Raw genomic sequence first — 14370 nt, 5'->3', positions numbered from 1 at the left:
AAATATATTGTTTAAAATATATATAAAAAATCACTACATTTATTATATTACATCTATGACAAATTCTAAACTAAAAAATACAAGAAAATCTTGCTTACCAAGTACTGTGGAGGTGGAAGGGCTCACCTGTACCTTCATAGACACTTTTTTTCTCTTTATGTGACATTTTATCTTCAAATTTAACATAAGGATGTTAAAGCTCCAGTTAAAAGTGCAGTTACATCAATCTAGTTACTAACAGCCACGCCCCTGTGATTCGCCATCGTGTGGCGTTTTCTAAATCAGCTATCGATTGATTTTGACTGGTTGTTGCAGCTCGACTGTGCTGTTTTGATAGAAGTGCCTGCCTTCCCTGCTGTAAGAGAAACCTCTCAACCTAAAGGTAATTTTGAGCATTCTGTGCTTCAACATATTGTTTTCGATGTAGTTAGCTACATGTAGCCGAACAGGCCAGATGTGCTATGCCTTTGCACACTACCAAACCTGTTTAATCGACTTGCAGTGCGCGATAAATAATTAGCTGGTGCTAGCTGCATGTGTGCGTCCATTGTGTAATAAATATATGGCTGGAACGAGATAGGAAGTCGTTCTTGGTTTCTCATCACCGTCCAGTAGTGATACTCGTAAAAATAAACAATTATGTACAAATTCAGCCAGGTAATGTTACAGAGAGATAGAAACGAATGGCTTGTAAGATGTAAACATTACCTTTACATCGCCATATTTCCCGAAATAAACATAGTTGCTAATAAATCAAGGTAAATATGTATTCTTTTCAAACAACATGAGGAGCTTTGTATTTAGTATTGTTACTAACAGTGATGACTAATACATTTGGGCTAGTTACTCAAAGAATGTAATATATTACTCAGTTAAGTTACTCGTTTTAAAAGTAATATTGTTACTTTGCTTCAACAGTAATTAGTTACACTACTATTTTTTCTTCACGTCCCACAGAAGTAACTTTGTATCTTCCACGTAAAATTCTTCTAAAATGTTACTAACGACATATTTCTGCTTCATTGTTTGGCCAAAATCCACATTGGATCACAGTCAGAGGTTATTACAAACACTCAATAGTGACTGATTCAAGTAGAAGTGTTGTATTAATCTCATTAAGTGTCATGTGTAGCTTGAAGCTAATTGTAATTTTCCCTTACCCATATACAATTATATTTCATTATGTATTTTATCAAATCATACAAGTTTGAAAGAAACAGTTTAATTTTCCAAAAAGATTTTTAATTATAGTAATATAGTGTACCACATGCTGATCAGAGGGATGTGGGTGGCAATGCCAGAGTAAAGTAAAGCCACAACGTACACAACAGTGTTCAGATCATCTTTTTTCCTGACAAAATCAATATAATGCAATATTTCCATCTGCTGAATGTAAGCTTTTCCATATCCCAAGCGTTCCTGCTGCACTGGGGACATCACAAAATTAAGAGAAGAAATCTAGAAATTATTTGATTGTTGGATTTTAAATCAGCGGGGTTGAGGCATCAAAAATAACTAACTAAGCTGTTTTATTGATGGTAACTGTAATATTACTGAAATCTTAGTTACACTACTAGTTACTGCATAAAGTAATATTATTATAGTTACTAGTAACAAGGGTAACACTTTATTTTAAGGTGTCATAATACAGAGTAATTACCTAATTAAGTACTTAGTAGTAGCCGTTGTATTTACATGAAACAAAATGTACTTAATACCATGTAACGAAGTTATGGAACAGCCTGTAATTACAGTTTGTGATTATCTAGATGTAACAGGCAGCTACTGTTACACATACGTAACAAACCGAGTCTGTTACACAGCTGCTAGTACACTTAAGTACAATCTTGATACACTTTATTTTAAGTTGCTTATGTCTGTGTACTTTTATAATTACGTTGTATAAAGTCTGCAACACACATGTAACAATCTTTTGGTTACATAAGTAGCTGTATAACAGACTCTGTCTGTTACGTATGTGTAACAGTAGCTGCCTGTTACATCTACATAATTACAAACTGTAATTACAGACTGTTGCATAACTTAGTTACATGGTATTAAGTACATTTTGTTTCATGTAAATACAACGGCTACTACTAAGTCCTTAACTAGGTAATTACTCTGTATTATGGACACCTTAAAATAAAGTGTTACTGTAACAAGTTACTGCCCAACACTGATGTTTACTAATGTAATGTTACTAATATAATACTGTTTATTGTAGTAATATCTTTAGTTACTGTTGTTTTTGTGACTTATGTTTTTCAGACATCACTACATTTAAAATTTTACAGCTCTATGCAAAAAATATTGTATTTGAGTTACATTTTTTATATATATATATATTTATTTATTTTTTTAAATAAAAATGTATAAATAAGTTTTCATCGGTATTCTTAGAAGAAATTTGTCTAAAGTTATCAGCTGTTTTTCTAAGTGCCAGGTGCCAGGAGGAGATTCCAGCCATGGAGAAGACCGCACCAGACTCAGCAAAGAAGACAAGCACTGCCACCGTTTCCAAAGAGTGTCTGGAGACAGACTTGGATAAAGACATGGATGACTCTGATTGTAAGTACACCGAAGACAGATGATAAACTTGTGATTGTCGGCCATTTAGTGTATGATGCCAATTTTGTTCTGTAACCATTTGCAAAGTTGGCAAGTGTGTGATGCCTAGTGTTTTAAAATCTGTTTGAAAGTTGTGTATTCCAGCCTCAACTCTAATAAACAAAAAAGTTTTAACCTAAAAATAAAATGCTGTCTGTATTTAACCTCATGTCATTCTAAAACCATGAGGAGCTGACTTTTTATTATTCCTTTAAAATCACTGACCCTTTTTTTTTTAATGAGTAGTGATTCCTTCATTTTATAGTCTAAAAAACAGAATGCATTCTCTTTAGGAAAAACAAGAGTCATCATATTATGCATTTTCTCTCACATTCTTACAGTAGGCGTCCATAGTTGTGATTTTTGTGGGACCAGTTTTGAATCCAGACGAGGTCTCTCCAGTCATGCCCGGTATCATCTCAGGCAGCTGGGAGTGGCTGTGTCCGACTGTAGTGGAGCTCCTATAGACCTCCTGTACCAGCTAATGAAAGAAAGAGGTGGAACTCTACCCAAGCTTAAAAAACAGGTCAGCCTTGTTAAAAAATACAAAACAAAGTCCCCCAACCTCAAAAAGGACGCTGGGCCCAAACTGAAGATTAAAATATCCAACCTTGTAAAGAAAAAATATGCCCTTTCCTCATCTTCCCCTGTTGCTGTAAAAGGATCGGCAGCATCTGGTCGCTCTTCTTCACCTTTCGCTATAGGGAAGCCTCATAAAGCATCTTCAAAGAAGATTGTAGTGTCCACTCCATCTTCAGCCTTGCCTCTTCATAAGGATGTGGAATACAGGCTCAGTGAATGCAGTCCTTCTACCTCCCTCTCACTGGCCTCAACCAAGCCCCTCTGGGCCCCTCAGGAAACAGATGCCCCTCTCAATTTAGGTAAGTAACAGTATTAAAAATGTTTTGGTATGTGCTTGGACTAGCACATTGTTAGTACTCTATAAAGCAAGCTAGTTAAAATGATGAAGCAATCCTTGCTTGTAACATTCCAATCAATTACAAATGAGTTTTGTGATTTTGTTACCAGAAACGATGATGAATTCCTCAGTGAGGGGTGATGTCCATGTATGTGAGTTATGTGGAGCGTGGTATGAGACCCGTAAAGGTCTCTCCAGCCACGCACGGGCCCACCTGCGGCAGTTTGGTGTGAATTTGAACTCTAAATGTGGTCCAATAGACATGCTCCATAAATATATACAGAGTAAGGACTTTAAGGAAAAGGCCAGTGACGGGCGGATGGAAGGGTCGGATTTTGAGGATTACACGTCATCCTCCTCCACTCCTTCCACCTCATCAGCCATTAGCAAAAATCCCCCTCTTGCTCCTCTGTCATTTAAAGGACTGACATCCATTCGTCAAACACCCCCTCCAATCAAAAAGAAGAAGATTTCTCTGGACATTTCAGGAAACTTGCCCTTCAGTGACAAAGTAGAGTTTAAATCCTCTCCTTCAGCCAAAAAGCAGAAGATTTCACTTGATTTTTCAGGGAACGTGCCACTCAGTGGCCAAGTAGAATTGAAAGCACCTACCTCAAAGAAAAAGAAGATTTCGCCAGATGTTTCAGGAGTCTCGCCCCTTGGCAAAAAAGCACTCTCTCCAGGTGAAAATTTTAATTTGTTTATTTTTTTGTATTTTATTTTTTTTGATGAAGAAGAAGAATGTTTAAAGACCGTGTTGACTCTGTGTGCATGATAATATATAGCAAAACATGGTTATGGAAAACCAGGACATCAGCGAACTTTAAAAGTGTCACGTCCTGACCTGGAAAACACATGAAATGAATACAATTTTATTTAAAAATTACCGACCCCAAATTTTTGAACAGTAGGGTATCTAATATGCCATTAACCTAAAACATCTTCACAGGGGGAATTAATGATTTACATCCAAAATCTAACAAACTTTGGTTTTGGTCAGTCTTTAACTATCAAATATACCAGTTCTGTAACAAAAAAGTGTCCTGACATACTTTCTTCTTTCTTATACCAAAGGCGAGTCATCTAAAGATGTCAACTGTGAATTCTGTCACGAGAAGTTTAAGAAGAGGCAGAGCCTGGCCAGTCATGCTCGCTATCACCTGCGTCAGCTGGGCATCACTGAGTGGTCCGTCAACGGGTCTCCCATGGCCACTCTGCGAGAGGTCATGGCCCAACGTGGTAGTTCTGTGGGATCTCTCAGTCTCCTGGGGCCGCCCTCACTGACCCCACCTGTATCCCCCTCTGTAGCTCCTGCTGTACCCCCTCTCCTCCCATCCCCTAAACCCGTAACCCAGCCTTCCTCTCCTCCCGTTCCTCACAAAGTTCCAAGGGCCAAGAAAGGCTCCAGGACTGTGATCCCAAAACCAAAGGACGAGCCTATGGAATTTGATATCTCTATCATAGAGTCTCCTAAGCCACAAAGCACTCCCACCAGCCCTTTAACACCTCAGTCTGATTCCAACACAGTTAAATCAACTGTGATCGGTGCGTAAAAATTTGTTACTTCTGTTATTCTGTTTTTTCCTACACAAATTCCTGCAATTAATTCAGCCAACATCAGTTAACTTGCAGATTATACATTTCAATTTCACTCCATTTTTTATTTTTTTATCTATTTTTTTTAAAGAAATTAAGGTGTGAAAACCTACAATAATTACATAATTGTACTATATGCATAAGAATTCTTATTGGTCATTTTTCTTACATCTATTTGCCTGGTTACTTTTGGGTTCACTTTTTGCATCTATTTAATTATTTATAGATTAATGTGACACTCAATGTGTGAGATGCAACATTTTAGCATAGATAGATCGCAAGAAAGCAGTATTTTCCATTGTGTGTCAAACTTTAATGGCATTTGACAATACATAAATATGGTCATGACATCCACTCCAAAAAACAAATGTTCAGAACAAATATCTAAACATGCTTAAATCAAGATACATTTACTTGAGATGCAAAATGAAGAAATTAAGTCTTGTTTAGTTTTTCTGAGAAACTAAATAAAATTAAGTGAATTTATGATTAAAACAAGAACAAATATCTGTCAGTGGGATTGGAAAACCAGTTTTCTCTTTGATATTAGATATATGTTGGCAGGTGATACCTGTTTTCCCTTTGTTATAAGTCTGCCAGTGTAGAAGATTTTTATTAGTCAAAATATGAATTAACCAAGTATAATTAATGTGAATCTAACCACTTGTGTATTAAGCTATATTTCCAATATAAGCATATGCCTGTGTGTTAAGGGCTCGCATGGATGAAATGTTCAGACCCTTATGATGGAAAACATATGTGGAAATACAAAGAAGGCTTCTTTCCTTAAACACGTCTAGGAGCCCCTTCTCTCTAGGGAAAGAACATATGTATAAATATTGCCAAAAAAGGAAATATGCACATGTATGAAATGTTCTGAACACGCCTAGAAACTAGACTATATAAAGAGAAACTCAGAAAACATCGAGAGGGTTGTTCTGCAGAAGAATTCCTCGGCTTTATTGTCTTGTTATAATAAAGTCTATTTTCTGGCATCAAAACCCCACAAGGCTCTGAGAGTGATTCTTCAGAAAGAAGGGAAACCACCACACCAGCAGATACCTTGCATGCCAGAGACCTTGTATCCTAAGTTTTTTTTTTTTTACGTAATTTAGGTCTGTTAGAAGTTCCATTTTTAAAGTTTAATACTTCTAATACAAGACATTTATAATTAAAGACCATTTTTACACAGTGCTCCACTCAATTTTATCTTTTTTTTGTTTTAACTTAGTCTGAAAAAGGTCTAAAACATCTTAAATTTACCTTCATAAAACCTGCATAAACCCTGTAACTCTCAACAGCAAGTGTAATGTTTTATTTTGTTCCGTTTATGATGATTTCTGTCTGCTTTCCACAGCCCCTAAGCCTGAGAAGCAGGAGCCCAAAAGGTTTGTATGCTGTGACTACTGCGGCGAGATGTTTGATACTCGTAAAGCCCTATCCTGTCACGCACGTGGTCACTTACGACAGCTGGGAGCAAGGTGGTCCCTGAAAGTCCCACCCATAGAGGCCCTATATGAGCTCATGAGGCGGGAGGGCACTGAACGGGCATCCCAAATCAAATCAGAACCTGCATCAGAGCAGTGGAAAAAAACTGCATCCTCACCTGAGACGTTAACTCTGTCACCAGGGGAAAAAGCAAAACTTGCCTCAGACAGCATGTCTACAGGTACACTGAATCAAGATTTTTAGTTTTTTTAATTGCATTATTGTCTCTCAGTAAACCTCCTAAAATGCACAAAGACAAGGGTTAGGGTTGTTGTTTTGCTGTGAAATTTAATGAATTGTATAAAGTACATGTAAAAAAATAACTGTAAGATGTCAAGATAAACACTTGATGGTCTGAAACAACTTCGTTGTCCATACATTTTTCAGAAAAAGCAAATATGATACATCAGGCTTTAGAGGAACATTATTTGTTCATCTCATTATTTTACACGTAGTCAAATTAAGTCACAAAGGGCAAACTGACCAAAGCTGACTCCATCCAGACATTATTCTGAAGGTTGGTGCAATGTCTATTTCATATCTTGTGTTCTCCAATCTCTACCATTTCTGCCATAGGCTGTGATGCCACCTGTGAACTTTGCGGTTTTGATTTTGAGAATCGAAAGGCACTAGCCAGCCATGCAAGAGCCCACCTGAGGCAGCAGGGAGTGGATTGGAAGGTCATCGGCTCTCCTATTGAGACCCTGACGGCCTGGATGAAGAGGGAGCCGGGGAAGGTAGCAGAGCTCCATAAAAGCTACATGAGGGGGGACTTGCCTTTTGTTAAGAAGGTGAGTCCAGGTGAAATTGTTGACTTAATATCATTCTAGTTTGTTTTACTTATCTTTTTAGGAAAGTGCTTTGAATTGTTATAAGCATAAACCACAGTAAAGTTTGTTAGATTTACATTTAAAACATGAAAAAAGGGTTAGATATATTATCTTAAAACTAATTTTAATATCTTAGGCAATTTTATTTCTCAGGTAAATGTAAACTTTAACCCTCATAGATGCATTTAAAACTTGTGCACCATTTTCACATTCCAGGTCTGAAGAATGGTTATTTTGTAAAAGTCATAGCGTGATATTTTTCAACTAAAACCATATTGTATATGATCAGCAGCTGAAAAATGAAGAAATTCTATGAGTGTAAAGTCAGTGTTTTCAATGATAATGCCATGTTATTTTTAAATTAGTGCTGTCAAAGTTAATGCGTTAAAAACGCGTTACCGCAAATTAATTTTAACGGCACTAATTTTATTAACGCGCGATTAACGCAGCGCGCATTTTCTGTTTGACCCGTGGCCTAGCCCATAGTTGGAGAAATGGAGATGCACAGTGTTGCCAACTTAGCGACTTTGCAGACCCCTTTAGGGCAGTCGTGGCCTAATGGATAGAGTGTTGGACTTGTAACCTGAAGGTCGTGGGTTCGAGTCTCAGGTCCGGCAGGGATTGTAGGTGGGGGAGTGAATAACCAACACTCTCTCCACCCTCAATACCACGACTGAGGTGAGACCCTTGAGCAAGGCATCGAACCCCCAACTGCTCCGGGCTGCCCACTGCTCCGGGTGTATGTTCACTACTGTGTGTACACTTGGATGGGTTAAATGCAGAACACAAATTCCGAGTGTGGGTCACCATACTTGGCCACACACCACTTCCCCCTTTAGCGATTTTTTTTTTTTCCCCCTCTTCAAAAAAATCGCCTAGCAACAAATCTTTAGGGCTTGCCCAAACCTGAGACTCGCTGGTATACGGAGTCAAAACAATGCCGCATATATTTGCAAGAGAATTTAAGTATTGCAAAAGAAAATGAAAGTATTGAGGAAAAAATAATGTGCTCTTTGCAAATAAAAATAAAGAATTGCAAAATATAAATGAAACAGAGCAAAAGCAATGATTTTGCAATACATATTTTCCGTGACCATATCTACTAATTTATTTGCAACGCTGCTTTTATTTTGCGTTTCAGTCAAGTTTGAGCTTGTGATACCGTTTTCCCCTTTGCGCTTCATGTTTCTGCGCATCTAACTTTGTGGCACTGTTTTGACATGGGGGTGGAGTCAAGGGACGGGGGCACGCGCACACACCTCTCTCTTTCTCTGTGCGTCTGCTCTGTTCAACGAGGGGCGGAGAGGAACAGCGCTTTCAGTTAAGCACAGATATTATGTTGCTTCTCTAATTTTACATGCAAGTATAGCCGAAATCACAGCACAGCTATTGTCATTATCTTATGTGTAGGCCTATTTGATTTTATCAGGCGACGACTCGATTATCAGGATTTTTGTACAGATTAACATCTTGGAAAGGAGAGCTGGTTATGTAGCCTAGTCTTAATGGGTCACGTTTCAGTCACTATTTCATATTCATCCCGTTGTCTGACAACAGAAACAGTCAAATATATCTGTGAAAACAGTTTTATTGAGAATTTAGCTTCATCAAAATACAGTATGCGGGCACAGAGGAAAACAAATAATAATAAATAATAAATTTACATTTTGCATTTTCAGAAGAAGTGAGCTGCCCTGTCATGCAAAATGTAAACAGGTTTGTGTCAGTAAATTGTTCCGTGCAAAGAAAGAGAAGTAATGGGAACCTGCAATTTCTTTTTTTCATGCGTCTAATAGACATGAACAAGTTCGTTGAAATAACATCTATGACCTTTGAAACATGTCTACTCTTCATGCTCTGTTGACTATTGTTTCAATAATAATAATAATAATCATACATTTGCATAAAGCATCCATATTTGTCCATACCCATGTTGATTAGAGTATCAAAAACATGAAAAGTATTAATTTAAGGTACATTTAGAACAAATAAATATGTGCGATTAAGTTGCGATTAATCATGAGTTAACTCATGACAATCATGCGATTTAAAAAAAAAAAATCGATTCACAGCCCTATTTTAAACATATTTATTTTACTTGAATAAACTTTCACTTGCAGATGAAAAAAAGATCAAGTTTTCATGCTGCAATGATTTGTCAGTAGGCATACATATATTGATCAACAAAATTTTGTCCCAAAAGTGTGTGTGAGTATAAACTAGTATTAATAATTCTACTAAAAGTATTTTTGACAACTAATCATGCTCCATACATCCCTGGGTCCAAAGTGACCTAAACATTAAATAATTTTTTTTTTTTTTTTTTTTGTGGAAAATACTGATTAATTTGTTTTATTTTGCAGTATTTGCTTTTCAAAATTTGCATGTACACAAAATTTTCAGCATTGTCATTGGTGTTCACAAAGTGTCTCTTTGTCTCCCTCTGTTGTAGGCCTCCAGAAGAACCTCCACTCCATACCCTTCCTCAGACTCTGAGTCCGTCCGTCTTGGTTCTCACAAAGCTTCATCAGCAGCTCGAGACACTGCAGGTCTGCTGCAGGTATCCCAGTTCTCCAAAGCGACTAGAGAAGGCAAAGCAGGGATGAGCCACTCCTCATCGCACAAAAAACGGTCTTCATCATACGAACTATCCTCAAACAGCCTGATCCATATCCCCACAGCCCGCAGAGAACTAAACGTTCGTTCACCTCGAGGTAAGGGACATATATGTATATGTTGTTTAAGCAAAGGCTGCAAATTTAGTTTTCACCAATAAAGAACATTAATATGCATGGTGAGAATCACTGTCCTTTTTTTAGGCTGTGAACGGCGTCCTCCAAAGCATTTATCTCACTCTGAGAGTGTATCAGGGGAAACAGAACCTTCAAAGCCTTCTCGGGCTGGAAACATTCCATCTTTGGTGCCTAGACCACCAGAGACCAGCCTAGTAAAGCTGGTAGGGAAGGTGTACTCCCTTAAGTGCAGGTGAGTTCAAACCACTAATCAGTTTATGTTCAATGAACCTGATGGTGTTGCTGTCTGAAAATTGTGTGAGAAACAGCCTGAATCGTGTCCAGTTCTCCTTCCACTTTGCTATCTACACCTCAGATGGTTCTAGGTCAGGGGTCTGCAAATGTTTTGGCCTAAAGTATACTTTTATGCATACAGTGTACATGTCGTATATCATCAGCACTGTACACGCTTGATTTTGGACGAGTACTTGTGTGAGGGGGTTAAAAGATACCTGCCACTGTAGTTTAAACGAGTACAGACACGTTAATCACTAAAAACATTTTGAGAGAAAAAGCACAGACACTGGACAAGGATGAATCTTTCTAGTGTGAATGTGTCGACTGCCTATGTTCATGCACACTATCAGATTACCTGATAGTGGTACCTACCCGAACCAGTCTAAAATAGTCTGAATATAAACACTTCTTATAGCTGTACCGTAGTGATTCAGGACAAGCCAAAAACACGTTTTGGAAAATGGATTCATGGTGTTCATGCTTATGTACATTTTGTAAAAATTTTACAGCTTTAAATTGCTTCATATTTTTATTTTGTGCTGCCCTGAATATGCCATTTTTGTAAGCCCACTGAATAAAAAAAATGTTAATTGTGACTTTATTTCACAATTCTGAATTATTCTCAGAATTGTGAGATATAAACTTGCAGCTGTGTGTTATAAAGTCAGAATTTCGAGGAAAAAGTCTGAATTGCGAGTTTGTCACAATTCTGAGGAAAAAAGTCAGAATTGTGAGTTAAAACATCCAATTCTGAGAAAAATTTAGAATTGCAATATGTAAACTTGCAAATGCAAGAAAGGTCGTAATTGTGAGATATAAACATGCCATTACCTTTTTTTATTTTTTACACAGTGGCTGAAATTATCATACAGTTTATATTTGTGCCTTTAGACAAAATAGCTCAATTTAAAAGAAGTATAATAAACATGTTCAAAAGTATACATAATTTAATTCTTTATATACTGTGTGTCCAAACCTGGATGATTTATTTTTTTTTGAGTCCTTTGTTTGACCTGAGTAGTTTAACTGCCCACTTTTCTTCAGAAAAATCCTTCAGATTCTGCACATTCTTTGCTTTTCCAGCATCTTTTACATATTTGGACCCTATTCATCAGCGACTGTATGATTTTGAGATGCATCGTTTTACACAGAGGACAATTGAGGGACTCAAAAAGGCAACTTTTTAAATACCTATATTTTTGTCTTGTAGGAAACGCCTATCAAGTATCTTATTTTGCTTCTGAAGGGCAGTACTAGTACTAAAAAACTTTAAATCTTTAAAGGGGTAATGAACTGCCTTTATTTTTTATTTTGTGCTGTTCTCTTGAGGTCCACTTATGTTATCAAGTTTTTTTACATGAAAAAAAAAAATGTTTTGTCCTGTTTTTACCCCTCTCATCAGAACTTTCTGTTTGAACAGGTATGGCATATTGTAAACTAAAGTAAATGCCCATTGGATTGGCTAATAGTTGTGTATGTTTGACAGCCTACATCCTTCATTAATGGTCGCTGCTGTGTTTTAGATGAAAAATGCATAGATATTAAGCACATATCAAATGATCTGTAGTAACAGACAAAGCAATAGTGATCACATAATAAAAACGGTTACTCACACTTGTATTTTGCGACATTACTGTCAGATCCAATATAGTCAACATAGCATCGTCTTTTAGTTTTAATCTTTATGATAATCCTGTGTTGAATTGTGCCTTGTTTGTAAACAAATCAGTGGTAAAATGAAGTGAACAAAAGACCAAGTTCTTATTGATGCGGTCTGGCTCTTCATTAAAAATAAAATTCATCAAATAAAGTTAATCGTTGGTTTCTGTGTAGACCTGCGTTTGCCGCACTTGTCATTTACCTACCATGTGTGCGAATCAGTAGGCAGGGCTAAAGACAGTGATGTAGAAGCAGGCGTTGATGATCTTCTCCTTAGGCGATTTTTAGCCACACTATTACCTGTCGCTTTGGCTTTAATATAAGTTGTTTATAGACTGACGAAAAAGTTTTGAGTTCTGAAACTTACAGAATGTTTTTTATAGCACAATGACTTGTATCAAATGATCTAGAGAATTTTGATTTCTCCATTCATGACCCCTTTAAACAAAGCAATTGATATCCTTTTACAAAGCTTACAGCAGCACATATGCTCATGGCATTTAAAGATGTTGAATCTGTCCTGCATTATGTCCCCCTAGTAGTTGTCAAAATGCATTCTTTGTAATGAAATGTCCATAAATAAATAAAAATATCCACTAAAAGACAAGATCTGTTGATGATCATCTCTGTGTGCTTTGATAGGTTTTGTGAGGAGGTTTTCCAAGGGCCGCTCTCCGTACAGGAGGATTGGGTCATGCATCTACAGCAGCACATCCTCAAGCTGAAGACTGATTCAGCTTCAAGCCCCTCACCGCAGCCTCCTCTCAGTCACAGCGAAGCGCCGCTGCTTATTGGCCCTCAGGCTGTCTAGATGCTCTTTCTTTTCAAAATCACGCAATTACACTACACTGACTTTATAGCTTTATTACCTGGACCTTGACTGTCAACTGTGATGTGGATTTTGTCGTAAATTAAATTTTCTACTTTTAGATGAGTTTTCATAAGACACTACTGAAAGAGTTTGACCACAGCATTTCTTTCCTGTCAAGTGTTGTCCAGTGGTTTGATTGGGATGAGTTGAATGTATTTTACTTTTGTATTGTATTTCACTGTTTATAATATGTTCTTTTCTTAACAAGGTTTCAAACCAGTTGTTTTATATCGAAATAGTACTTGAAGTGTTTAGTTTTAAATACGGTTTTATTGTTTTATGAACAAAATTGTGTAGACCAGTGTTTGGTCGTTGAAATGAAGTTATCGTTCTTACTTTTTAATATAGTACTTAGAATTTTGAAAACAGTGCTTCTCACCTGAGTGAATGACCTGATTTTTCAATGCCAAAAATCCAATAAAAGGGATTTCTACAGATTTGCATTAATATGTATTTTCAGGATTTTTCCAGCGGAAGCAGAAACCAGCACTACTTATCCGCAGGCCTTGTCAATTGATTCCAGCATTAAATGAGACTTTAATATGTCTTGTTTTTATGAACACATTTTTGAAGAGCATTTTTTTTCCTATATTTTCAACCGTACAAGTTAAAGTAGTCAACAGTGTGATTCTATTACATGTATTTGTCTTTGTAAAACACTGTGCCAGTGTCTGGTTGGAGTAAAGGCTGGGTTATACTCCAACAGCAGATATTAAATACTTTCCAGAACGCATATGGAAATCATATATATTTCCATATACATTATTTCTCATGTGATATGTGGTTTTTTTCACCATGCTCTTGGTCTCAGGCTTTGCGGGGCTTTAAATCAAATTCAGTTGGATCAAACTGTCAATGACAAGCTGTAGTCCTTGCAAAATAATTAAATGCAGTATTGAGAGAACTTTTTATACCTGCATTTGATAACCAATAAATAAAGACTTTGAATCTATTTTCTGCTTTGTTGGTCATTTATAGGCTAGAATGCAGTACATTTTCATGTCCCTCATCCTAAAAAGCACTGTTGAATCCTCAACACAATCAATTCAGCATATGATTTGTGTCTCAGAGACATAATAAGACCGTGATATTCCCAGAGCTGCTCTCCCTTTCCGCTTTCATGGCTGTTTTTCACTCGAGGTCTGCTAATGCTATGTTCCTGTGTAAATGAAACCCTCTTGTTTCAAGAGTAAGGTCTGCTTCCCTCACTGGGGAGTCTGTGTAAAACAGCTGTGCTGAGAGATGTTAATTACAGGACATATAGACTTGACCGACACCTTTATGGAGCTCTTCGATGAATAAAGGGTCCTTTCAGAGAGCAAAAGAGGTTTGTGAAATTGAGCACTTGTGGAACAGGCTGTTCTAGGATAA

The 14370-nt window shown here is 37.1% G+C and overlaps 1 protein-coding gene across 2 annotated transcripts; it reads left to right on the top strand.

Moving 5' to 3' along the window:
- The first annotated feature begins 261 nt into the window (after positions 1-261).
- On the top strand, positions 262-13952 carry LOC306879357 (protein Wiz-like). Of its 2 annotated transcripts, none has more exons than XM_079432215.1 (10): positions 262-382; positions 2438-2568; positions 2949-3488; positions 3637-4209; positions 4601-5071; positions 6480-6791; positions 7187-7401; positions 9893-10154; positions 10260-10425; positions 12771-13952. In XM_079432215.1, exons 2-10 carry the CDS (start codon positions 2466-2468, stop codon positions 12937-12939), a joined length of 2811 nt encoding a protein of 936 aa, XP_079288341.1. In that variant the 5' UTR covers positions 262-382; positions 2438-2465; the 3' UTR covers positions 12940-13952. The 2 variants fall into 2 exon arrangements, with proteins under 2 accessions (XP_079288341.1, XP_079288342.1); XM_079432216.1 differs by having other exon boundaries at positions 309-382; positions 2444-2568.
- Positions 13953-14370: the final 418 nt, after the last annotated feature.

The sequence above is a fragment of the Barbus barbus genome (assembly GCF_936440315.1).
Source record: "Barbus barbus genome assembly, chromosome: 13".
NCBI classification, from domain to species: domain Eukaryota; kingdom Metazoa; phylum Chordata; class Actinopteri; order Cypriniformes; family Cyprinidae; genus Barbus; species Barbus barbus.
The sequence above is the reverse complement of the archived record's forward strand: the minus strand, read 5'-3'. Positions and strand labels throughout refer to the sequence as shown.

What these genes read in the sequence shown, in the direction of transcription:
- LOC306879357 (XM_079432215.1), top strand. Translation starts at nt 2,466, where the DNA reads ATGGAGAAGACCGCACCAGACTCAGCAAAGAAGACAAGCACTGCCACC. An exon ending in AGACATGGATGACTCTGATT is followed by an intron (nt 2,569 to 2,948) that starts GTAAGTACACCG and finishes ACATTCTTACAG; the next exon opens with TAGGCGTCCATAGTTGTGAT. An exon ending in CAAAAAAGCACTCTCTCCAG is followed by an intron (nt 4,210 to 4,600) that starts GTGAAAATTTTA and finishes CTTATACCAAAG; the next exon opens with GCGAGTCATCTAAAGATGTC.